Below are 27507 nucleotides of genomic sequence, written 5' to 3'. Positions count from 1 at the left end.
ATATTTGCTCACCGCTCATATCAAAATTGGAAATAAAGCATTTTTAAGGCAAAATAATATTAATAATGTTTTAAGAGTTATTAAAAGTAATATATCATTTTTTTTACACATGTGCATTATTTAATTGCTTTAGATTTTAAAATGTATAATTAACTGTTCTTGTTAAAATTTCAACAAAACTCAAAATGTAGTTTGAAAATTATGAGTTTATAATATTTAGCCAACAACGTTAATCAATCTTAATATTATAATTATTATACATATATTTTTGATCTTTTTAATAATTAAATAAATATCAATATGATTAAAATAAGTATTTTTCATTATATTTATATTTATATACCGGGTGTGCATAGTCGCGTGTCGTTGCAAACATAGGAAATCGCTGGCAAATTTTGAACTGTCCAAATATTGGCTCCACTCTTGATTTTACAGCGAAGCCGTAAATAAGGTTTTTAAAGGTCTGTGTATGCTGAATACATTTGCCAAATTTGGACAATTTTCAACAAGCCGATTTTAACTAATTTAAGCAAAACATGCATCTATTTTTAAATTGAAACTGAACAGCCAACATACCAACATGCCAATATACCTTAAGTTGTCAACCTGATTTTGTGAATTTCAAATTGTATTTTCTATTTTGTAGGGCATTTACCTAATTCGGAAAAGGTTTTAAATACAAAATATGCATTTCGGAGACACTAACCGTAGGTAATGTAGAATTTCAGTTACCTATGATAAAATCATAAGGCGACAACTTAAGATATGTTGATATTTGCCTGATTTTGCATTATTACCTGTTCAGTTTTAATTTAAAAATAGATGAAGTTTTTTTTAATTAATTAAAATCGGCATGTCCAAAAATTGTTCAAATTTGGCACGTGTATTCAGCATACGCTTAAAAATATATACCTTTAAAAAACCTATTTACGACTTTGCTGTAAAATTAGCAGGGGAACCAATATTTAGACACATCAAAATTTGCATGGGATTTGCTATGCTTCCAACGACGATGCACCACCCGGTATAAATATTTATTTAATATATTTATTCTATAATTCTTTGATAATTATACATGTAGGTTAAAAGACGGAAAACCTATATCCAATGCTGATTTTGAAAAGAACAAGATCATTTTAGAAAATGAAGATCATGACATTGAAGACGGGTTAAAAGAATGTACTTACTCTTTGACTATACCTAGATGTAAGTACTCTCATTTCCTCACCTAGTATGCATTAATAAGTATTTTGAAAATATAGGTGAACGTTCAAACCAAGGAAAATACACGATTCAAGCCAAAATAAGTGGGGTGAATTAGAAGACAGCGCTCAGCTAACCATCGTGCTTAGACCAGAAATTGAAGGCCCAGAAGACGTTAAAGTGGTTCCAGGAGAAGCTACGGAGTTCACTGTTGTGGTTGAAGCTAATCCTGAAGCCCAGGTGCTATGGACAAAAAAGATGATAAAGTTATCAAAGCTAGCGATCTAATTTCTATTGTCGAGGATAGAGCCAAAGACACTTATAAATTGATTTTCCACAATGTGAAACTGGCTGATGAAGGCTACTATAAAGTAATAGCTAAAAACGAATTGGGAGAGAGCAGCTCAGAGGCTAGATTAAAAGCCATAAGTAAGTAAATAATATAATTGAAAAATAAATATTTTCATAATAAAATATTCTAAATTTAAAAGATAAAAGAACAAAAAATGTTTTTGCTTTCAACATTTTTTAAAGATTTTAATATAATTTAAAAACATATTTCTGATATATTATATAACTATTTTTAATATATTATTAATATTTGCAGAAGAAGCTGAACCAACTAGTAAGTTATTTTTGAAACACGTTTTAATTTGGCTTATAAATGCAAATTATATACCATGCTGGCAACTGTTACACTTGGGTCGGTATTTACATGTGTGGAAGTAAATCGCATAGGGATCTTATTAAGTCGGAGTGAGAGAAATGCGACGGAGTGCTGTTGCGGTGTTACCGGCACGCCTTTCCCTATCGAGTAAAGTAAATCACGATCGCAAACCGCTTATTTTTAAAAGAGTTTTTTTTTTTCTAAATAAAATCATTAGAAATGTTTCTGAGCATCTGAAATAAAATCTCTTAGGGTGTCATTAAATCGTCTTAATCTTTAGGGTGTCATTTTTTTATAATAAGAAAACGTCAGCGCGAAAACAATCGCGATAATTTAAAAACTCAACTGTTAACACATAACACGCCATAACTAAAGAAACACTTTAGATATTGAAACTTTTTTTTATTTTGAAGATAGGATCTTTTACAATATGTTTACATAAGAAAAATTCGATAAGGTTTTTTTTTTCCATTCAAAAATTGTAAACAACCCACTTTTAGGCCTCTTTTATGCACGCGATTTTTGTCGCTCGTCGCGGGGCGACAAAAAACGCGACGTTTTCTAAAGGTACGTTGTTAAATGTACGCTTTTATGCATCGACGTCAATGAGCCGCTCGCCGCCTGTGTCGCGGCGTACTAAAATCCTGTAGCGTGGAATTACAAAACGCGTCGCGACAGGCGTTTCAAAAGTACGTTGATTTCAATTGGTGCTTTTATGTAGTGCGTTTATTATCGCTGCCGCCAAATATTTGTAGTGTTTATTTTGCTCAGTCAGTTTGCAGACTGGTGTTGATGTGTGAAGAAGTACGATGGAAAATCTGGACGTTGAATTTTTTATTGACGCAGTAAAAGAAAATCCATGTTTGTGGGGTTCATGACGATGAAGATTACAAAAACAGGCAATTGAAAAGAGATGCATGGAAGGAAATTACCGACATCATTATTCCCGAATGCAGTAAAAAAACTGAAAAAGAAAAGTTTCTCCCTGTCGAGTCTTAATTCTTCATGCAGCGTATAATATGCGCCTCTAGAAGTCTTGCACTATTAATTGGATGCACATACCAACGTCTCTGCCGTCTTTTTTCAATGAAATTTTTGTATATAAAATACGTAATAACGCACGGATTCATTTTTAATAACTGCCGTTGTGTGGTCCACTTGCAACTGATCATATTTGAAAGCGGCACGCGACAAGAAACGCTTGGAACCTTGTGTCATAAAAAACGCCGCGCTTTTTGTCGCAATGCGACAAGCGACAAAAAACGCGTGCATAAAAGAGGCCTTAGAGCATAGCAATTTTTAGCAATCGTGTAATTTTTTTATTGATAAAGATTTTCACTTACTGTTTACGAAGAAAATACAGCAGAAATATTAAGAAAGATTTTGAAAAAACTACAATCAATTATTTTTAACAGATTTTGAGATATCGATTTTTGAATTCAGAGTTCTAATAGCCCGACCACTGTCGAGAACCAACTCAATTCCACTTATTTTGACCAAAAATGCAAGTGTTTCTTGCTTGCACTTTAAAATTTTCAAGCTATAGGGAAAATTACAACAATTCGTTAATAAATAAACAAATAAAGTATCACGAGACGTAATTAAATCGTGAAGCTGAACGCATGATGTACACCTTTCTCTAGAACTTAAGTACTGACACAGGTACTGATTAGATCCACCGGTCAACTGCGACAAATCTGCTATATCCCTTTCCACGTCTCTTAGCAATGTGCACAGCACAGTTTCTCGATTTATTTCATACGTTTGGCAACGTGTTTACTGTTCTCTCTTTATTCAGTACATTATAAACGCATTGTACTCTTCTTACATACGAAAATCTCGACCCAAGACTTGCCAGCCCTTAGTATGTATATTAACGAATATAATTGATGCTTATTGCAAAGAACATGCACTTTTTTGGGAATTTTAATTTATTCTATTTATTTTTATATTTTTTAACGCATTGTTAATAACTAAGATAATTGCAGCTTCCATATCAAACTGATTGAACCATGAATTAAAAACAACAATTAACCACAATTAAAAATTATAAAATTTCAATAGCTTTTGATCATTTTTGTCACTAAAAACTATAAAAAAATAAAGCAATTTATTTTATTAAATGGACCATTAACTGTAACCAACTAAATAAATGGTAAATGTATTTTATTAATAGGTACTTATATATATATTCGCAATAATTATTGTTCATCTTATTATTATTCTAGAGAATATCTAAGATATATTTTACATTATAATATTCTATTATGCAACTCATAGCTTTCATTATTTTGCCAGTTTTTGCCTACCCTGCTTTAATTTGCACTGAACGCCACTGTAAACATCTAAATTAAAAAAAGAAAATTTCATGCTCCTATGTAATATTCAGGATACAATAAATCAAGATTACTATATTAAACAGGTTGCCTTGTAACTTCTGGACCAATAGGAACGAGGCGCCAACTACGTCACAAGTATGCTACAGAACGTATAAAATCAAGATAAAGGAATAAAAAATAAAATGCAACGGACAAGAACAGATAAATGGGCAATGTAATTAATGTAATAAAGAAAACAAACATCAAACAACTGAAAACTATTGACGCCATACACAATGAATATCAATTCGGAAATGCACTGTCAAACTATCGGCAGTTCTTATCCCTTTATCTATGATCGGCCGGATACCTGTGACGTAGTTGATAACCACAAAATAGAAATCAACCAGAACGCCGACTCTGCCGAATTTGATGACGTTTCACGAATCGCGACGCCATATTAGCAGCGGGTAACTCTCAGGGCCGGATTAAAACACTTTCGCAGGCTGTTGTCAGGGTTATATTGAATAAGTATTTTTATTATCTGATAGGTATGTGATTACAGACTGAACGTAATACGTTATTTCGAAAGGTAAAGTTTATATTGTATATGTACCACCACATGTAATTTTTATGCAGCGGTTTTTTTGCAATTAGGTAGGCAGATAATATATGCGTAGTCAAAAATTTGGAAATGGGTAGAGATCGTGAATTTTAAAAATAAAGTAAACCAATTAATTAAAGGTCAACTTTCTACTCGAACCCTTGAGCTGCGTTTTACTGGTTGGCAAAAACCCGTGGTCATCCCTACACCTTTCTTAAAAGTTTTTATGGTGTGGGAAATTACGCAAATTGCGTTGCTATAGGTACTTTCTAAAGTGTAACAGTTTACAATCCTGAATTTATTTGTTAGAGGCACGTTCTGCGTTTTGGGTACACATTATCAAAATAAAAATGTTTTTTTTAATGCTGGGAAAGTTTCGCTTGAACACAATGTTACCCAGATAAATCGGGCTCATTATAATAATAAAATTATGATTAGGTAGGTAGGTAATAAGTATTGTGTTAAGATGGGTTAATACAGTATTTAAAATAAAACAATCTATGCATTTGTTTAATATCAATGTATTTCTCCTTATTAATAATTTATTTTTATTTGTTCCGCTTTTAAAATTCGTATTTATGTGATATATTCCTATTATGCGATCGTCAGAATTCAACTAAACCCTGACCTGCCCTGACTAAACCGGTAACGCCGCTACATTGACAGGTGTTACCCGCTCATAAAGGAATTTTTAGGTTAGCCACCGTTTCGCGCGCATTTTGAGAGTCAACCTTCTGGTTGATTTCTATTTTGTGTTGATAACGTTTTCGATAATGGCGGATCGAGTTACGAGACAAGCTTATATTTTAATAACCTTGACAATAAATCATATAAATTTCTAACGAATTTCAGTTTTCTATTGATATTTTTTTTGGGTGTAAATGTAAACTCCATTTGTTAAAATTAAATATATAAAATTTAGATTCTTTTTAGTCATCAAAAGAAATAAAAAAAATAAGTACTTAACTTTATTTCATGAACTCTCTTGTATAAGGCATTAATGTCAAAATTTATTTTCTGCCATATTATAGCATATCTGTTCATATCCTGTATTTCGTTTTAGCCGAAAGACCTAAGTTTATTACTGGCCTTAATGACGATCAAGTGGAAGACCAAGGAGAAATATCAGTAATGGTTCGAGCAGATGGTCTACCAAAACCAGAAATAGCTTGGTACTTAAATGGAAAAGAAATTGTGGAGGACAAAAATCATCAAATCGTCACCTCGAAAGATGCGCAAGTTACAAGTACCTTAACTATTACTAATTACAGCGAAAGCGATATTGGAATGGTAAATATACTTTTTTTCTAAAATATAATATAACAAAATACATTATTTTTGCTTGTCCTAGTACAAAGCTGTTGCCAAGAATGTTGTGGGAGAAGCAGAGACTATCGCTCGTATATCTATGATACAAACTCCACCCACCTTGTCAAAGAAACTGGATAGAAACCTGGATGTAAATGAAGGGGAAAAACTAGAGCTTAGAGCTAAGATCGGAGGCAGCCCCAAACCAAAGGTAATACTTTAATTTAGTAAAAACAAACTCTGCATAACTTCATTTCTTATGAGACACATTTTCTTGTTAATCGCTACAAATTACTTTTGCTACTTTTAACTGTTTTACTTTACCATCAGTCTATGTCTAGCTAAAATACAGTTTGTTTTATTATATACTTATTTCTATGCAATTTAAATATTTTAGACCTGGAAGAAATAATAGCGTTCAGTTTTAAGATATTTTTAGATATGACTATTTTTGTTGCATTATTAATGCACTAAAAATAGTGTTTCTGTCAATCATTAACGAAGTTTTGTATTAAGAGACGATGCAGATGGTTCGTTTCTTATCAAAAAGCTCAAGAAATACATACAAGGTCTACATACATACAACTTTTACATAATTTAATAATTTCTGGTACTACTTAATTAATACCCTAACGTTAGACTTACTACTTAAAAAATGGTATTTCTATCTAAAAGAATTTTATTACTTCCGTTATTTACGTAGTTACGTAGCTAAAGAAGATTTTTACTGAGCATAAACTGTTCTAATCTAGAGAACGTTTCAAGAACAGGGTTTTATTTTGAGTAGATTTTAACTATACGAAATACATATAATTCACATACAATATATCTTAATCTTTAGAACATTCCTCTTAGATATTACGTAAACAATTTACAGTAAAAGCAGAGCATGGTTGAAATTAAATCACAAATCAAGAATATATGCTTTATGATATCTATTTATGATCAACAATGTTATCTACTTTGATTTGATCATAAAAAAATTTAAAAAGTCATTAAAAGGGAGTTTTGATTTTTAGTTTGCCAGCTATCTTTATGAATTATCCACTTTTCGAGACTTATTTTAACAAGTATGTTAACTTAATTCTTAACAAAACTTTTTTTAGGCTATTTGGTACAAAGATGGAGAACCGATATCTCCCGACAACGCCAACATAAAGACTACCATTCTCCCAGACGGTACAGTTAAGCTGGTCATCGAAAACTGTAAAGCTTCAGACAGTGGAGCGTACAAACTAGTCGTAAAAAATCAAAACGGAGAAACGGCATCCCTGTGTGCCGTTGCAGTCGCACGTGAGTATTTTTGGTATAGAGCTTACATAGTTAAAAAGTTTTATGACGATTAATTGCTTCGCCTAATTTCAAAAGTAAATTGCTTTCATACAAATCAGATTGTTTTATTTTGCAACCATTTTACCTTGCAACGCTTAATTTACAAAGTGCCTTATCTAACAGGTACGGCTGTTCGTAAAACTTTTTTAATATTTGCCTTACAAAATTCTTTTTTAGCTAAACAACGCAGACCGAAATTCCTGAAGTGCTTCAAAGATCAAAAAGTGCCTCTAGGCCAAGAATTGCGACTTGAAGCAAAAGTAGAGGCATATCCACCGCCAGACATCAAATGGTTTAAAGATGGAGTGCCAGTTCGAGCTGGTCCAAACGTTCATTTTGAGAGTCATCCTGATGGACGGGTAGCCTTAGTTGTTGACGTGATGAAACCAGAAAATGCTGGAAAGTACGAGCTGAAAATCAGTAACAAGCTCGGAGAAGCTGTCGGTGATGCTATCATAACTACTGAAAAGAAACCGACCAGACCTCAATTTGTAAAAACCTTATTCCCCCAAACGGTCGTTGAAGGATTTCCGGTAAAATTGGAAGTTAAAGCGGAAGGTTTTCCAGCTCCGAAGATAACATGGACTCGAAACGGGGCAGAAATAATTTCAGATAATAAACACGTTAAAATCGTCGAACAACCCGATGGTACTTCAGTTTTGATCATCGATGCTTGCGATCAGATGCGCGATGCCCTAACATACAAAGCTGTGGCTTCAAACGAGGCAGGTCAAATCGATACAGCTGCGCCACTGACGATTAAATCTTCAACTAAACCGGATGAGCCGGAAGAAAGACCGATGTTTCTGCATAAGCTTAAGGATGTTGTGACGGATGAAGGTCAGCCTCTCATACTTGAAGCTCCGTTTACTGGTAACCCTATACCTACGGTGGAATGGACTAAAGATGGTATTCCTGTAGAACCGTCTGACAGGATCTTGATGACATGTGATGGAAGAAAGGTGAGAATTCTAGTTAGCAATATATAGGGCGTTCTATTGATGGTATCTCGGTAGGTACTATAAAATATTTCGAAAGCACTACCGGTTAAAGAGTGGTAAACACAAACAAAAAATGATCTTAATACTATAGCTATTCAGTGGCTTAATATAAAGACACTTTTCATGGAAATGATATTTGACCCCTATTTATTTGAGATACGTGTTTCCTGATTTTTTTTTATTAAAACTAGAAGAAATAACTAGATTGTTAATATTTAGACAAGGTAACAAAAATGTCTTCTAAAGCAAAATTGGGGCTATTTTGGCTATAACGAAATTTTTTAAAGGTACATAATTATAATTTTAGAAAATGTTCATAAAACATTTAATCGCTAGTTGATTAAAAAAAAGTACGAATACCATTAATATTGCAAATTATATTTTATCCTCTCACAGTATATGCCTATTTAATTTTTTGATTATGTAATGAGCACTTTGTTTACTCACTTGTTTCGTCGAACTGCATGAACCTTGAATTTATTTTTGCTTTTGATCAAATCGGTATGAAAAACTATGAACCTATAAAATGTTGTTTCGGAAGAGTTGAATATCCAGGAAAGTTGAGTTATTGAATGTTATTGCACTCAACATCGCCCTAATTACGCTCTCCTTTACGCGTTAACATTTTTTTGGGCAATTTTATTAACATTTGAAATTGTCACAACACGACGCCTAGTTCGAATTCTTTTTTACTGATTTTTTACTACCCGAAACAGCGTTACATCACACAAACCTTGTACCTGAGTGTTATAGTCTCAATAACTGCACTAGCAAAAAACTAAAATACTTAAATATTATGACAGAACCACGATTTGAATATTATTTGAATATTAACGCGATCAACATGACAACGGACGGCGTGAAGTACATAATGATAATTTCTGATTTCTGCCGTAGAGTGCGCTGCGGTCGGAATTTGTTGAAATGCACCAAGCCTATAATAAGAAATATTTTTTTGTAAAATGTAGGATAGCCAAAATCCAAAAAAAAACTAGCCTCTCAGTGACTTTTTATCTTATATTATTATATGTATTTTAAAATATTCAAATTATTTAGGTAGGCCTAAGAATCGACAGAGCTGTACCATCAGATGCAGGAGTATACGGAGTTACCATAACTAATCCTCTAGGACAGGAATCTACAGAAGGAAAAGCCACAGTTCGAAAAGTGTTCCAACCACCCGCATTTACACAACGATTCACCGATCTCCAACAAGTAAATGTTATCTTTTACTTTTTATTTCGCTCAAAATTTTTTTTTTGTTTTGTTAGTTGCCAGGTCGTGATGCTAAATTTCCATGCAGAGTTACTGGAGTTCCCCAGCCGGAAGTTACTTGGTCAAAAGATGGAGAACCCATTGGCGAAAGTGACAAGTTCCACATCAAACGAGACGGTGATTTATGCTGTTTGTATGTTCAAAACTGTACACCAGACGATGCCGGTGTCTACAGAGCTACAGCTACTAATCCAGAAGGCCAGGCAGTATGCACTGCTGCTTTAGAAGTTGTCAAGGAAATGTACGTTTTGAAATATTACATAGGTTGGCATAGAAATCGTTATAAAAACCGCCATACTGTATCGCCTTTTGTATAATGAACTCAATTTCAAAATATGCCTCGTAAAGAATCACATCTTCAATTAACAAAACAATTAAATGTCTAAGATAAGATTCTTAAATATCACCCTGTATAGAGAATTATTAATGTCATTTGACGCGAAGTATTGTAGCTACATGATTAGATTTTTTGAAATGCTGAGTGTTATTCTTAAATATTGATAAAATAATCATAAATCCGTAAAAAATATATTTTATGATAAATGTAAATTACAAAAAAATATGTATTTTCTCCAGAATCTGAAGTGCTAAATAATAATGGCAAATAATTCAATTTTGGAACTGATTCCTACTAATTACAGGGTGTTTGTTCCATTTAAATTAAACAAGTTATTGACGTTTAAATCTTGTAATTATTTAGAATGAATTTTTAGATATTCTGTAAGCAAGTATCGTTTCTATAAATGCAACCTAATAATCATTAAAATTTTAAATACGCCTATATAACAATATAAAGCATAAAAAGCCATATACAACATAAAATTGTTACTACATTTTTATAAAATTGAATATATTTGATATCATCAAAGCACCTGCATCACCTGCACTTGAATTAAATTTAACTTTAATAGTAGAAACTAAAAATGTAATAATATAAAGGTATTCTATTTAAAAAACTTTAATTTTATTTATTTATTTGACACTCCATCTAAATTCGTTTGTTTTTTCAATTCAATTGTAGTATTCTTTCTCAATTCAATTGTAACTCATCTATCAATAAACCTCAAAGCATACAAATTTTAAAAATCTACTCGTTTTGTTACAATATTCCGGCTTGCATGAAGTGAATAGCATTGTATATTTTGGAAAACTGTTTACTTAAACTGAGAGAGAAAAATTAAAAATCGCACGGTCTCAATGATATAGATTTTTTCGCAAAATGGTGCCTATAATATTTTCATTTTTTTCCCTAAAAGAAGAACGCCAATATTTAATACTTTTTTGCAGTTGAGGATTATAGATATAATAATCTTTGAAAAATTAACACACTAAAAAACAACTAAACAATTCTTATTCAACATGAACACAAATTTTGTTGAATCTCCTATATTTATTTAAAAGCTAATATAGTCACGTGTAAGCTAGTAAAATTATTTAGTAGTACTCGTAGTAGTAATGGACCATTCCAGCTAATTACCTTTTATAACGAAAACAGGTAAGATCTAAGATTTCACTCTACCAAACTTCTAGAAAACTAAGTGACGGACAAATTTATGAATTGGTTTATTTTCATCCGACAAAAAAAACGCTTTATTGTACAAAAAGTCAAAACAGCTTCATCGACAAAGCATTCACAAAACAAAAAAGCACAAAAACAAATATACATATAATAAAAAAAATATCATACGATACAAATCAATTCAAAAAAATTTACGTCATAAAATTACAAATAAAACATATATGGACATTGCAGAACACAGGCGTATCTAGAAAATTTTACAAAAGGAAAATTGTAAATGGATAAAATCATGTTATATATCATAATAATAGTTCTTTTTATAACGATTTCATTCCGATTCGTTATAGTCATTGATGTTCTAAAATAATGATTTTCTACCTAACAGTAAAGTCCAGCAAAAGATCGAGCCTCCAACGTTCCTCAAACGCATAGGAGACACCGAACTCTTTAAGGGAATGACGGCTAAGTTCACTGCATGTGCGACAGGCATACCCGAACCGGAAGTAGAATGGTATCACAACGATGAAAAAATATACCCGTCCAAAAGAATCTTTATGGATAAAGACACAGCAGGACTACTACGGTTAAGTATACTTGGTGTGGACCAAGACGACCTCGGAAAGTATTCGTGCAAGATATTTAACGACCATGGTAGTGACATTTGTCACGCTACCCTGAAATTCGATGAAGGCCTTGAAGCCAAACCTAAAAGACCCATGGCAGATCAATATACCGAATTTGATAAATATAAGAGAAGCGGAGCTCCAGTACCATTAGCTGACCCACCTATCATATCCCAAATGACTGACAGACACTGCACTCTATCATGGAAGCCATCCATTCCATCAGGTCCAAGAGAACCTGTTACGTATCAACTGGAAATGTGCGAATTGCCTAATGGTGACTGGTTTACTGCTCGTACTGGAATCAGAAGTTGCGTTTGTGGTGTTAAGAACTTGGAACCTTTCAGAGATTACAAGTTTAGAATTCGAGTAGAAAATAAATATGGCCTTAGTGACCCTTCACCATTTGCAGTTACCCATAGGTAAACAACGTTAAACATTAACTATTTATATACACTCACCGGCACAAGAACCGAGCAGCTTAAAATTTTGATGTATTTTAAAGCTTAATATATTTTGTTCCAATGCAGTGGGCCGATTTTTATGATTTTTTAAGCAATATATAGCTAAATTACTTGACTTTTTAGTATTTCTTTCTCAATTAAAATGAAAGGTCTCATCTGTGAATTATACGAGAAAAAACGAAGTGTTGTTATTTTAATGAAATTTTGAAACACCCTGTAGAATATATTAAGACAGCAAGGAATTTAAAAAATGTTATCATCTAGGTACCTCCTTCCTCTATAATTTGTTTTTTGGTTCATCTCAATAGCTTAATTTTTGTTGGAAATATTCGCTTTTAAAGAAGACACATTAAATATTTCGTAATTTTTACATTAAAACTATGCCTTTGCTTTTTTTGGTCCTAGTTAACAGGCCTAGTAAGATGTGGTCCGGAAGATGGCCTTCTTGACATAAGATTTGCTTTGATTAATGTTCTTACAGTCTGCTCACTTATATGTACGTTTCTTAGGTGCAATTCATTATAAATTTGAAAAGCTGGAAAACGGTGGTTTCTTAGCGATAAACGTGCATACCTAGATCTGTTGCAAGCAACATAATTTTGATCACTATCATCTTCAATTAAAGCAACTATACCGGATTCAAACTTTTGGGCTTAAAACCATTTCTGCTCGAGTAACTGCCCAACACCCAACAGACAATAATAATATGATTTTTCAATAACAGTGGCATTACACAAATGATAAACACTATTTTATAGGTCTGTTGATAGGTTCCAAAAAAATTACGAAAAATGTTAGTGTCTTCTTCAAAAGCGAATATTCCTAAAAAATAAAGCCCTGAGATGAAACAATAAATAAACTATCGAGAAAAGATGCACCTAGATGATAAAATGATTTACAAATTCCTTGCTTTTTTAACATATTTCACAGGGTGTTCCGAACTTTCATCAAAATAACATTTTGTGTTCCCTCGTATAATTGACATATGAGAACTTTCATTTTTAATTTAGAAAGATATACTAAAAATTCAAATAATTTAGGTACAAACTGCTTAAAAAATCATCAAAATCGGTCCACTAGAACACAATATAAAAAACTTTAAAATATATCAAAATTTTAAGGTGCCTGTTTTTCGTGCCGGTGAGATTATTGTCTTTTAAAAAATGTATGTTTTACAAAATGTAGGCAAAAACTCGAACCAGAACTACCCAAGTTCCAGCCATATCTTCCGCCAGGTACGGACTTCAGGCCAGATATTTCGCCGTACTTTCCAAGAGATTTTGATATCGAAAGACCACCTCACGATGGCATGGCTCAAGCTCCTATTTTCCTAAGACAGGAACATCCTACTCAGTATGGAATAAAGGATCAAAACACAAATCTATTTTGGTTTGTTTACGGATATCCTAAGCCCAAAATCAGTTTCTATTTCAATGATGAACTGATCGAACCTGGAGGTAGATTCGACTGGAGTTATACGAGAAATGGACAAGCAACGCTATTTATTAACAAGTACGTACATAGTATAAAATATTAATAGTTTTATAAAAAAAATATTTTCCACTACAATTCCATATTTGACTGGAGTCTTCCATTATTGTTTTTCCTAAAATTTTAGGATTAATTGAAATCAGAGATAAAAATAATTTCTACTTTGGCATTGTCACTTTTTTCTTCTCCAAAACAGAAAGATTGATGTGGAATTAATTGAAAAATACAGTCAATATATAGCTCAATTAGGAAAATATTAGAAAAAATTGTCATTTTTACTTATGTGTGTTTCTTTAGAATGTTAGATCGAGATGTTGGTTGGTACGAATGCGTTGCTAGAAACGAACATGGTGAGGCCAGACAAAGAGTCAGATTGGAAATTGCCGAAGCCCCGTACTTTATACGCAGACCCGACATTGAATACGGTATGATAAGAGGTCGTGTCCAATTTGTTGCCAGAATTGCAGGAGTTCCCTATCCAGAAATTAAGTGGTACAGGGATTGGAAACCTTTGGCACCTTCAAGCAGAATAAGAGTGAGTCAATACCAAGAGTAATAACACATATCATAATGCAAATTTTATTTAGATTACCTTCAAAGAACCCGATACTACGGTACTTTCCATTAGCGATGTGATATATAAAGATGAAGGTCTCTATTCCGTATCAGCTCGCAATGTGGCAGGTTCTGCATCAAGCAGTGCCATGCTTTACATAGAAGATAACGATCACGAATATGGTATTCGTACTTATAGTAATATTTCTCCTATTAGAACTCACAAAAGGCTAGTTACTGATTATTATGATCTGGGAGACGAACTTGGACGTGGTACTCAAGGAATTACCTATCATGCTGTTGAAAGACTCAACGGTAACTTACTATACCATGTAATTTAGATTGTTACTTATTCTCTATTTAATGTTTAGGGCGAAATTGGGCAGCTAAAATCATGCACGGCAGAGGAGATCTTCGTCCATTCATGTATAATGAATTAGATGTTCTTAATCAACTGCGACATAAAAAACTCATTTCATTGCATGACGCTTATGAGACTGACGATACCTTAGCTATAATTATGGAACTTGGTGCTGGCGGAGAACTAGTACCCGACTATCTCCTTAAAATGGACTATTATACTGAAAGTGATATCGCAGGATTTATTAGACAGCTGCTTCAGGGCCTGGATTACATGCATGGTAGAGGATATGGGCATATGGGACTAAATGTTAGATCTAAATGTTTTTATCGTTGTATTTTATTAAATTTTCTATTTATAGCTCGGCGATCTGCTCATCGCACACCCAGGTGGTGATGATCTGAAAATTACAGACTTTGGTTTATCTAGAAGAATTAGTTTGGCCCAGTTGTATCCATTGCGTTATGGAGTACCCGAATATGTTAGCCCTGAATGTGTTAATAACGAAGGGGTTGGCTTTGGACATGACATGTGGAGTTTAGGTATTATAACACATATTTTACTGTCTGGAAGATCACCGTTCAGAGGTGATAACGACAGAGAAACTCTAACAAGAATCAGAGAAGGTAAATGGGTATTTGATGATGATTGGTGGAGTAGAATAAGGTATATGGATATTTTGAAAATATGCAGCACAGTAGAAATTATAACTTGACTTTCTAGCGTTGATGCAAGAGATTTTATTTCAAAGTTACTAGTCTATCATCCCGATGGCAGATTAGATGTCAAAGCTGCTTTGAGACATCCCTGGCTTGAAAGATGTGATAAGAGATATCAAGATGAATTCCAAATAAGCAGCAGCTACTTGAGAGACTACTGGAAGCTTTACAGGTTCGATACAAAAATAAATCTATTTTTCTTTATTAATTCAGCGATTTTTTTTTAGAGATTGGTACGATAATGCATCTTGTAGAAACTGGTTCAGGCGCCGACCGCTGGAAGGTGCCTTTACTCATCCATCCAAAATGGTGTACCCTCCAGGTGAAATTTACACTCCAAGAGCATCTCCTGTGAGAGAAAAAGCCCCAAGACCGAGAACCTGGGAAGATCAGTTGCCATCAAGATCACCGCTGAACTACGAAATTGGTGGTTTCAAATCGGAAAGCCAGTAAGATATCGTTAGATTTCTATAGTCCTGTATGTATCTTGCAATTTTTCTAGCTACCAGAACGGACCAGATACCTATCTGCTTCAACTCAGGGATGTTGATTTTCCAGTTCGTCTCCGTGAGTATATGAAAGTGGCTGCTAATAGAGGTCCAGGTTCGGGATATATTTTATCTGATGAAAATGGTTATGACTGGCGAGTAAGTAATAAATAAATAAAAAAACATTTCAATTTTAAATTGACTTATTTGATGTATCTCTCAATAGACACCAATAATAAGAGAGCGGCGAAGATTCACTGATATAATGGATGAAGAAATTGACGATGAACGAAAAGCACGTATCAATAGATACGGTACAACAGACACACCTTATATACGTAGGCTTAAGCATGAATTAGGATCGCGTTTGGACACATATGTTGAAGCACAGGCTGTCATTGAAAGCAAACAGGAAGGCAGATTACCATTCTTTAGAGAGAAGCCTCAAATCACTGCTATGATTGAAGGAAAAGATTTGGAATTGAGTTGTCTAGCTGTTGGTGAACCCACTCCTGTTGTTCAGTGGTTCAAGTAAGTTATCAATAAAGATAGTGTGACTGATGTTGGAAAAATAATTTTATTTTCATGTAGAAACGATTCAATTGTTGCTGAATCTCATCGTATAAAAATATTTACTGATGCCGAAGGTCGTTCACATTATCGCCTTACACCGGCCTTGGCGTTTGACCAAGGAATGTATAAAGTCGTGGCCAGAAACAAAATTGGACAGACGATCGCCAGAACTAGGGTAGTTTTAGGACTTGTTCCAGATGAGCCAGATAGTCCGGAAATTAGCGAAATTTCCGATACGGAGGTACTTTTAACATGGAAACAGCCGAAACACGATGGAAACTCAGCTGTTATTTGCTATAAACTAGAATACAAAGTAGCTGACGATACAGAATGGATAAAGAAGGCTGATAACATTGATCACGAATTTTATTTAGTCACCAATTTGGAGCCTAATCAAACGTACATATTTAGGTTAGCAGCTAAAAACGCTATTGGATGGAGTGATCAAGGAGTACCAACTGCACCTGTAACAACTAAGTCAGAGGGTATGTTATTAATATAAATCAAAAGTCAATTTTTACTTATTATAGTATCTTTATAGGTAGTAAAAAGATTGAGCTGAGCAAAGCAATGGCACATTTGCAATCTATCACTGACAGTGGCAAGGAAATAGAAGAAGAGAAACCTTTCAGAAACAATTACAAAATCGAAAGTGAACCTATTGAATGGGAACACGCTAGTATTCAAGAGCATTACAACTTTATATCTGAAATTTCTAGAGGCCGATTTAGTACAGTTCTTAAAGCTGTAGATAAAAATAACGATGCGGTTGTGGTAGCTAAAGTCCTGGAAATGAACAACCAGGAACAAAAAGATGAGGTCGAAGGTGAATTTACAGCTCTCAGGTCATTAAGACACGAAAGAATTGCAAGCCTTTTGGGGGCTTATCACTCTGGTGATAAGGCAGTATTTATCTTAGAAAAACTTCAAGGAGCTGACGTTCTTACTTACCTTGCTAGTAAGCACGAATATACAGAGCAAACTGTAGCGACTATTATTAATCAGGTATATATTATCGTACTAGCCTGATTATTCTAAATCCATGGGTCTACATTTTAACATGTAAGATAAAGACAGTTGACAATATTATATTCAATCGAGAAATGACTCAATGAATTGTATGGTTGCCGGTTAATAAAAAGGGTCCTACACGCAACAATATCTGACAGATTTGAACTGTACAGTTCTTCGATTCAGTCCAAATCTCAACGTGTAGTTGCGGCTTCGAAAAAATCTGCGATTTTTCAACATATTGAATATTTTTAACTGCCCAGACCACAGATTTCGCAGGAGGTGTACTAGACTATCGACAGACGAAATTATTTTTTATAAAATCTGAACGTGTAGTGTAAAAAGATTCTATCGATTTTAAGATCTGAACTGCAGATCAAATCTTTGCATGTAGGACCCCTTTTAACGTAAAATGACAAATTAATTTTTAATAAATTAAGTGTTGATAACTAATCCAACACTAGCTGCAATCTTTTAGAAGGTCATAATTTGATAGTTCGAAATCCTCGATGCAAAATATAGTAATGCCGGGTAGAAACAATGTATCAAATTAGTAGTGGGAACTATCGAATGAATACTATCGAAACATTCGATAGTTGCAATTCATTCGAATAATTCGATAGCTATTAAGAAAATATTCGTTGAAAACTATTCGAATAAAAATTATCGAATAGATGCGTCATCTGCCTTGAAATATTGTATTCTAGTAATTCGGCAGCAAAAACCATTCATTTATAAAATTTATTCATTTATGAAATTCATTTATTCGTGAGGATCGATTATAATAAAATATTAACTGGATTTTAGTTGTCGCCCGGCGACGTAGGTTTCTTTCCGAGAAACCCGACAGCGGTCGGTGGCAATGCTATGAAAGAAGCCGGCATCTTTGATTTTTTGCGGAGTCATATAAAAAAGATAAGGACACATTATTTTTTTTATTGAGGTGCTAGTATTTACACAGAAAATACATTATGAAGGGCGCTGTTGCCATATATTGGTATTAGTTGATATTAGCAAAGAATATTATTGTTTGGCTTTAGTTAGTTAGGGATAGTATGTCTATATGTTTTGCATTTTTTTTATTAATATTCTGTTGTTAGACTGCAATAATACTTGTTATTTTGGATGTAGGAAAATGATTTTTAATGTTTTTTAAGCAAAGACTGGTTTAATAAAAAATAATAATAGCAGTAATAATTTGTTATACCTATTAACAACAATATTTAAAATAATTTAATATAAATATTTTTTTACGTAGTAGCAAAATATAAACAACAAATTAGATGTCAAAACTATTTATATTAGATCCTATTTAAAAATAATATAGTCTTTAAATTTTTTTGTGGCAACGTTGGTTTATTAAATAATAATAATTACAGAACTAATTTGTTATATTAACAACAAACTTTAAAATCATGAAACATAAACATTTATTAATTTTCTAAGCATGCAGTGTAATGAAAGGAAAATATAAATAAAAAATTAGAAATCAAAATTATTCATATTAGGTACTTTATATTACTATTTAAAAATAATATTTACTTTTACTGGCATTTACTTTAAAAAATAAATGAAATATTTCTTCGCAAAAAACTACATGTAAGAGAATTATCATAAACAAAATACAAACATCGTTAACTTTTTTTTTAAATTGGCACGTGTAAAACTTTCAATTTAATTTTCTCATCCCATAGTTCGAGTTCGATAATAACCACATTTACTTAACCACATTACTTAAATATGATTATTAAGTTCAACTAATTCATATTATTAAAACATCTAAAATAGAAATATATATTTTTAAAATTAATTCTAAGTTCATCTCATCTCTCTTAAAAATTGCTACTTCTCAAAATTTCCCATTAAAAAAGAGACCATATACCATATAAAATAAAATAATTGAAAGATCGGGCTACGGAAAATCACACAAATTTTCGGAAAAATGTTGACCACCTGCACACGCACACAATCGTCAATTAAAAAAAAACTACTACTTTAGTATTTTAAATATATTAATAAACGCAAAAATAGCACAGTATTTATATTAGATATATAAGAGCTAATAATGCACTGACGCACACAAAAATCAAACGAATACTAAATTTCATTTATCAAAAGTATTCGTTAGTCGTGGCTCAACGATAACCATTTAGTCGCACGGCGAGGTTGTCACATATGCTTTAGTATACAAATGAATGAATGATTTTATTCGAATAAAACCATTCGATAGTTGAAATCATTCATTCAGTAACCATTCGATAGTCTAATTCATTCGATAGTTCCCATCGCTATATCAAATCAATCAATTTCTTTGTTTTTCTGTTTTTTTTATCATTTTTTAAAACATTTAATTCTTGAATTGGTATATCTCTATCATTATCTAACATAATAAAATCCAGACCATTAATTTAAGATGGCCAGGCCTGTATTTTATCTGCTTATAATATATTGTTTGTCTTTCAGGTACTTGATGGATTGCAATACCTTCACTGGAGAGGCCTGTGCCATTTAGACTTGCAGCCTGATAATGTTGTAATGGCTGGCGTTAGATCTGTCCAAATAAAATTGGTTGATATGGGATCAGCTCACCGTGTAACGAAGCTGGGAAATAAAGTTCCAGTTGTTGGTCATAGTGATTATATTTGTAAGACATATATTTTTTGCTTATACTACCTTGAATCCAGTTAAATATTATTTTTTAGCGCCTGAGGTTCTTGCTGAAGAGCCAGCATATCCTCAAACTGATATATGGACGGTAGGGGTACTAACGTATCTGATGCTTTCGGGAACGGTTCCATTTAAAGGTGGAGATGAACAAGAAACCCGCCAAAATATATTGTTTGTGCGATACAGATTTGAACATTTATATCAAGAAGTTTCGCAAGAAGCAACTAGATTTATTATGCTTCTATTTAAAAGACAACCCAAGTAAGTTAAAAAAAATATTACTTTCTTATTAAATATAAGTTTTATAATTTTTTCTACTAAAAAGAAAAATAACTAAAATATTCTTACAAAACAGCAATCATAGTGGTGTACAGGGTTTCCCAGTTTTGTTTGTTTTATGGGGTTTCTCGTTTATGAGTAAAAGCTACAAAGATGCCGTTTTCACATCACTGAGCTACTATGCTACACTAGATTTGTCCTAGTCCCCTTGGTTTTTGACATACAGGGCGAACTGAAAATGTTCTGAAACCTGAGCTCCAGGAGAGGTTTTCACGTAGAATCCAGTGGCGGAACTAGTTTTTTTGTTGGAAGCTGTAATTTTCGAAATATGAGAGTCAAACTTATGTTTTTTTTTTAAATTGGACCCACTTGTTTATTTTATTTGCCCTGTTATGAGCTTTCTAAAAATATACTATACATGTTTTTTTTATTCTTTTCTTTGACCTCTCAATATATATTTTATTTAATTCTTTCTTGGCTTTAGGTCAGGTAAACAATGAGAAAAACGTTTTTTTTATATTATAAATTTCATTGACGTTTCGACCTGGTAGGGTCTTTATCAAAATTTATTACTTGAATTCGGCGCATTGTTTTAGTTAAAAAAAAAGAAAACAATTAAAAAAAAATTAAAAACTAAAACAATGCGCCGAAATCTACTTTCAAGTAATAAATTTTGACAAAGACCGTACCAGGTCGAAACGTCAATGAAATTTATAATATAAAAAAAACTGTTTCTCTCATTGTTTACCTGACCTAAAGCCAAGAAAAAATTAAATAATATACTATACTTTATACTTATTTTCATAAGGTAAGAAATACATTATTTAATGTAAATCAACCTAGTTTAAACGAGCATTATTATTTTATTTTATTTAACCACGTAACTTTGCTTTCTGGCAAATAAAAATTAATGTAGAATATGGTTTTTTGGTGCCATTTTTAACCCAAAAGCCTAATACCCATCCATGGGTCCACCCTCTCTATCCGCCAGTAACTTGTGCAGCTTTTATATAACACGGCTGTCAATCGGACTTATTGATATTTTTGATGCACTTGTACAATAATTTCACATATACAGAAACTAACGTGGAATAGCCAATAACTAAAATATGCCGTCGAATAAATTATTCGATGATTTTTATTACCTAATCTAAACCGGCCGTCTATGTTAAAAAGTTAAATGATGTATTTTTATCTTGTTTATGAGAATAAATATAAAGTAAGTATATTATATCATGATTATATCACATGTTCTCTGTGATTATATCTTTAGAAACTTATAACAATGCAAATAAAATAAAAAAAATAACATAAGGGTATCCCATTTAAAACAAATAAGTTTGGTTCGTATTTTAAGAAGACAGCACCCAGCATAAATCTTGTTACGCCACTGAATTCTACGTGAAAATTGCTATGATATATTAAGCTTATTACTAAGATAAATTATAAGATAAGCAAGTTACAAAGGGGGCGGAAAAATGCAACATATTAAAATTCGCCCTGTATGTCAGGAAATAAAAGGGCTAGGACCAATCTGTGTGTAGCACCTTTAATTTCATAAAAAATAGCGCATTTTTTTTGTATGTCAATACCGCATTGTTTCTTCATTTGCATCTCTACTCATAAACGAGAAACACTATAAAACCCTCATAAAACACACGAAAATGTGACACCCTGTAGATTTTTTTATAATACCAGATCTTCTTGAGATCTTTGCTGGGATATAGCAATAAAATGAAACATTAATAAGCCACCACAATATCTTTGTAGATGTACTGTACAATCTAAAGAAATGGCGTCAGGGTTTGCTTCGAAATGACAATAAATAACATTCACCATATAATTTTACATAAAAAATGTAATCAATTGTCATTTTCAAACCAATCTAGTCTCACTTTCCCAAAAACAAGGGATGTTTAACTTAAGGCAAAATTTGGGTTCTGTCATATTTTGAATCCAAGTTTGAAAATTTGTTTGATATAGGTACCAGGAGTAGCGACAGAAACCGTCGGCTCTTTTGATGTGGTGGGACCAAATTTTCTTTCTCTCTCTTTTGACGTGACAGATAGACTACGTATTTAATTGCTCAACTTATGAAGTGGTCCTATAAACATGGTATACACTGCTCATAATTTGAAGTGGAATTAATTATAAAGTTTATACATATTTTTTTTGTTTTGTTTTATCCGTATTTCTAAATTTGAATGTATAAAATATCTTAAAGCTAATAAATAATTAAAAAAACGATTCGTTGCCTGAGGTATACTTGAAATAAAGTATATAGAGATATTTGATAAATGGCAACAGTGGCAACTTCGCTTCTTCATATGACAGATAATCTAAGGACTGTATATATTCTAAAGGACTGTTCGATCGCGTCAAATCGCCGCTGTCGTAGTCGCCGTGGAATGCTACTTCACGCGCTGACCAGCGCTCCACAGTGCGGCGGATGGTTATTCTAGCGGGACAAAAACTCAAGAGCAATGTTTGGGACTTAAAATCTAAGAACGTAGCAAATGGTCTAATATATAGCAACTATATGGCGCCGTGGAATGCTACGTCACGCGCTGACCAGAGCTCCACAGTGCGGCGGATGGTTATTCTAGCGGGACAAAAACTCAAGAGTAAGATTAATTTTTAATAAATTAATTAAATTTATTTATTTATTAACAACTTAATTTATTAATAAATAAATACAAGATAATAAAACTATGATATTATTCGTACATGACACACAAAAACCGTATTATAAACTATTGCCAAATACATAAAATTATGATATCAAAAAACTCTTTAGCAGTTTTTTTTTAATTAATTTGTAATCTTGTGACACCCTCTATAATTTATTTTAAAAAAATATATTCTATTTTGAAAATAATAAATGAGATAGATATTTTAATTTTAATTTTAACACTCGGTAATTGTAAATTCATATATAGTAAGTATCTACAATTTTTTAAACTCAGTGCATTTTGATGGAGTTGTTTGCACTTGTAAATATTTTGTTTTCGTATGATCTCTGCCTTGCTGAGCAGAAAACGACCAAATTTGGTTGATACAAATGTATCGAAATACAAAGAATATTCATGCATTTTTGTATCAATTGGAATGTCTACTATTTATTCTTATCAGTACACATTTTTTGGCTTATTTCTAACCAGAGAGAACACTAATAACTAAAGTGAGAGAGACCGATCAACGTTAATTTTTGAAGACTGTGTTAGTGGCGCGGCCTTTGGCGTCTAACCTGAACTATGAGCGCATTATCGATATAGTAAGTTGCATTCATACCTATATACTGGCGCCAAAAATTTAAAATTTGTATATTTGAACCGAATCTTAATTTTTCAAGTTTATAATAAGAAATCTTCGTAGTTTTTTTAGATTATTTTGTTGACAACGAAAATTTATTAGACTTTAAAGCATTAAAACCTATAAATAAAATACTGTGTAGGAACATAATAATTTATTTAACTCCATACTCCTTGCCATACTCCAACTCAAGGCTGCAATCTTCAGTATCTTTTTTATCTAACTTGATTGGGAGTGAACAGGGAAGCACGGTTGGGAGCTCGCATAGAGTATCAGTAGGTATCCCGTAGGTATTCAATGTTTTTGATAGTCTTTATTCTATAACAAGAACCTAGCAGTTAAAGAAAATAATTTGTATTACTGGAAATAATACCAGGTATAATACCTAGTCGTTCCATAGGTATCAGAAAAGAATGTGATGTTTTAAATTAAAAAAAAATAAATTAGCAATGTACGATTATTATGTGCACTCACTATTACTATTAGGTATGTTAAAATAATTACAGAGATAAAACTTACCTTTAAAGGAAAGTCTGGGTCTTTGTCTGGGTCTCAACCACAAAACAAAAATTACAAAAATGCCGAATAATCGTGGAATCTGAAATAATCAATAATGAAAATAATCTTCTCTTTTAACAAGCTAAAAGAACAGGCACGTTCAGTCAAAAACAATTTTTACTCCGATTTGCTCCGATTATCAACAGATTTTAGTTATCTCCTTCTAGAACTAAGAAATAGAAAAAGCTACTGACAATCTAATCAATCCTGTCAAATGTTTAACTTGCAAAGTTGAAAACTTCCTTTTTTGACCGCCTAAACGCTATGCGCGTCTGGGATGCGCGGTGACAAAATAAACTTGTCTACGAAATGCCCTATTCCCCAAGCCCTCTCACTTTAGTTATTAGTTTCTCTCTGTTTCTAACCAAACGCTTTTGTCCCGCTAAATTTATCTTCCAACGCACTGTGCGCTCGTCCGTCAAATGCAAAAATAACTGTCACTGTCTAAAATCTTTAGCACCAACTTCAACTCGGTCAGTAGCTGACGTAAAAAAACTGACAGTGCAGGAAGATAGGAATCGAACTATCCTTATCTCTATAGTATCCTTGCAGATAACCTACTTATTTCGCGCAGCCGCAAAGAAAATTGAAAACAGGACTGTCGCTACTCGTTAGGTACCTAGTGCCTAGTATTTTAATATTGGAAAAAAGAGTATATTAATGTGATTAATATTTTCACTATTTATCTTTCTATTTTTGGAAGTCTTGATAACAGGTCCATTTTATCATTAAATAAAACAGTATATAATTTGTAAATCTTACATATTTATATTTTTAGCAAAAGGCCAACACCAGAAGAATGTCAAGAAAACAGATGGCTATTGCCAACAGACTACATGATCAAGAAGCGAGAAAGAAATATATTTTTAGGTCATAGAATAAAAGTAATATTTACAGATAATATAATTTATAATTGACTAACAACGAATTATTACTACAGGAATACTCTGAAGAATATCATTCACAACGTGAAGAATCTGCTCAAGCCTCGACGAGTCAAATAGGGGGAAAAGCATTGTTTAGATCACACAGTATACAAGAAGAATTATCGACTGCACCTTAGTTAGTTATTTATATTTTAAGCTGATTGTATATAAATACAAAATAAATTATTTCTATAAAAGTATATGAAAACAATTTGAAAAACATTTACAAGAAAATAAGGCAAGAAGTTTGGCTTAATTTTCATTAAGTATATATTTTTTGTTTTTGATTTAATGAGTTTAAGGTCAATAAATGTTTTGTTCTTTATGTTATATTTAACTACTGGTTATTAAAGGAAATACAAATAAATTGTTAAAATATAAATGAGGTAATAATTTTATTGCTAAACAACTTTTTTTTCCTTTTATAAATAATATGTACTTAAAATAACAATAGTAAATCAAAAGATCTTAAAACATAATAGTAGGTTTACCATAAGACAGAAAAATAAACAACATTAGTTTGGTTTGGAAATGAGAATTGCGGGCATTGCCAAGTCAACATGTCCCTTTTTTTCAATTGTACAGTAAAATTTACAATTGTAAGATAAACAAACTTTCTATTATTATTCTAAATACTGCTTTCTAAGAATGTGTTCTACCTGCCTTTTGCTTATCTAAATTAACAAAATTCTGAATATGCTGAGATATTGCCTGTTTAGGATCTTTTTGAAAATGCTTATTGTTTAACACAGCATTAAATATTTTAATTCCTTGTACAAGTTGCTTTTTTCTTACCTTGGCTTTCTCAATACCTCGTTTTTTCTTTGCTTGTACCTTACTATCTTGACTTTTTGGATGACTTTTCAACAAAGACTCTAATGATGGCAATGCATCATGTAAGGGATTTGTATCTCCAATAATTGAAATTGTTTTCCGCTTTTTCCTTATTTTCGCCTCCTTTTTCATTTGATTTAACGAATCAATTTTTTTCAGTAAAACTTGCCTTCTAATTTTCAGTTTTTCTGTTTTAGATATAGTTTTACTTTCTTGCAATTCAGTTTTTAATGATTTATATGATTTTCCAGACTGGCCATCATCATTCAGTTTGTTAGTAAGTTTTTCTATGTCTATATTTATACCACTAAAGATATTTTCCGTTGGTGTGTTAAGTTCTATGTTGGACAAAGCTTTCGAATCAAAACTAATGGTGTTATTTAGGTTATCATTCTGCTTTCTGCAGGCATTGTGGAACTTTTGTCTTAGGCGTTTTACTTTGCCCATAGCTAAAAAACATAGGAACATGTAAAATAATACCAGAATTAATTACTCCAAATTGTTTGCGAACTATTTTAGTAATTGTCAAAGAACTTTTGTCATACAGTACCTTTAAACTCCAAATATGCTCCAAATTGAAAGAAAATTAATTACTTTTGAATCTGCGCTAATCTCCAATCTACTGAGGACTTGAAATCTTTTAGCTGCTTTTAGCCTCCGTACACAGAAAAGTAATATTCTCTATGACTCTGACTCTAATCATTGCTCTAATCCAATAAATATAGAATAAAATAATAACATTTTATAGTCATTGCTCTAATCAATCTCCAAGAGACTCAATCTAATCTCCAGAGATCTTATTCTAATCTTGCTAAAATTTATGGTTATAGTAGTAGTAGTATATTTGTTTAATGGCCACAGCTGCCAGGGCTATCCGGCCGGATGGTAGAATTAACTACCTACGGTTGAGCGTTTATATAGATGATGACACACAGACGAGGATCGCTGTAAAGCGAGCCTGGGAAATCCCATACCCCGACTGTTGAGTTGAAGAAAATGATGGCAAAGGAAGATCCTGCAAAATAAACAAATTTAATAACAATTTCATTTAAAATGTCAAAGATTAATTCCACAACTATCTAAGAATTCGCCTAGGTAATGGTGTGGATCCGGTGGCTGACCTTGAAACGAGTTTTTGCTGCATATAGTCACTGACACTACGCATGCGCACATGTTCGATGTTGCCAGTTTGCAAGTTATTTTGGAATTATTTTCAGTAGAAAACAAATATGTGCTTTTCAGTGTTTTTTGTCAATATATACCGTGTGATCGAAAAAACGGCGTCAGTTGGCTGGAAAATGACGATTGAGGACATTTCCCAGGTAAAATGACGATCTTCATTTCATAGTCATCGCTGACGCTTTTTTCCATCATAGTACTCGGTATATTATATTATTATTTTAATATTTCGCACAACAC

At 32.5% G+C, this 27507-nt stretch overlaps 2 protein-coding genes across 2 annotated transcripts in view; one reads left to right on the top strand and one right to left on the bottom strand.

Annotated features, from left to right (window-relative positions):
- Positions 1–25636, top strand: part of LOC115886476 (obscurin-like) — a 36615-nt gene extending 10979 nt beyond the window's left edge. Inside the window, 27 exon segments of the mRNA XM_030905638.1 lie at positions 1082–1206; positions 1263–1295; positions 1298–1455; positions 1458–1632; positions 1811–1828; positions 5856–6082; positions 6144–6311; positions 7207–7393; positions 7610–8394; positions 9490–9648; positions 9705–9949; positions 11613–12272; positions 13500–13826; positions 14103–14340; positions 14393–14675; positions 14732–15030; positions 15083–15387; positions 15445–15612; positions 15668–15889; positions 15943–16087; positions 16155–16459; positions 16520–16986; positions 17043–17506; positions 19976–20156; positions 20215–20440; positions 25107–25212; positions 25269–25636. Of these exon segments, the coding sequence (XP_030761498.1) occupies positions 1082–1206; positions 1263–1295; positions 1298–1455; positions 1458–1632; positions 1811–1828; positions 5856–6082; positions 6144–6311; positions 7207–7393; positions 7610–8394; positions 9490–9648; positions 9705–9949; positions 11613–12272; positions 13500–13826; positions 14103–14340; positions 14393–14675; positions 14732–15030; positions 15083–15387; positions 15445–15612; positions 15668–15889; positions 15943–16087; positions 16155–16459; positions 16520–16986; positions 17043–17506; positions 19976–20156; positions 20215–20440; positions 25107–25212; positions 25269–25391 (6799 nt within the window). The 3' untranslated portion in view covers positions 25392–25636.
- LOC115886462 (protein FAM207A) lies at positions 25625–27048 on the bottom strand. The gene is made up of 2 exons (XM_030905621.1): positions 26639–27048; positions 25625–26537 (listed from the first exon to the last, which is right to left on the bottom strand). Exon 2 carries the CDS (start codon positions 26533–26535, stop codon positions 25897–25899), a length of 639 nt encoding a protein of 212 aa, XP_030761481.1. The 5' UTR covers positions 26536–26537; positions 26639–27048; the 3' UTR covers positions 25625–25896.
- Between the last annotated feature and the right edge of the window lie 459 nt (positions 27049–27507).

The sequence above is a fragment of the Sitophilus oryzae genome, unplaced genomic scaffold, assembly GCF_002938485.1.
Source record: "Sitophilus oryzae breed Bouriz unplaced genomic scaffold, Soryzae_2.0 scaffold_489_pilon_pilon, whole genome shotgun sequence".
Taxonomy (NCBI): Eukaryota; Metazoa; Arthropoda; class Insecta; order Coleoptera; family Curculionidae; genus Sitophilus; species Sitophilus oryzae.
Note: the sequence above shows the minus strand (reverse complement) of the source record. Positions and strands in the feature narration are given on the sequence as shown.

What these genes read in the sequence shown, in the direction of transcription:
- LOC115886462 (XM_030905621.1), bottom strand. Translation starts at nt 26,535, where the DNA reads ATGGGCAAAGTAAAACGCCTAAGACAAAAGTTCCACAATGCCTGCAGA.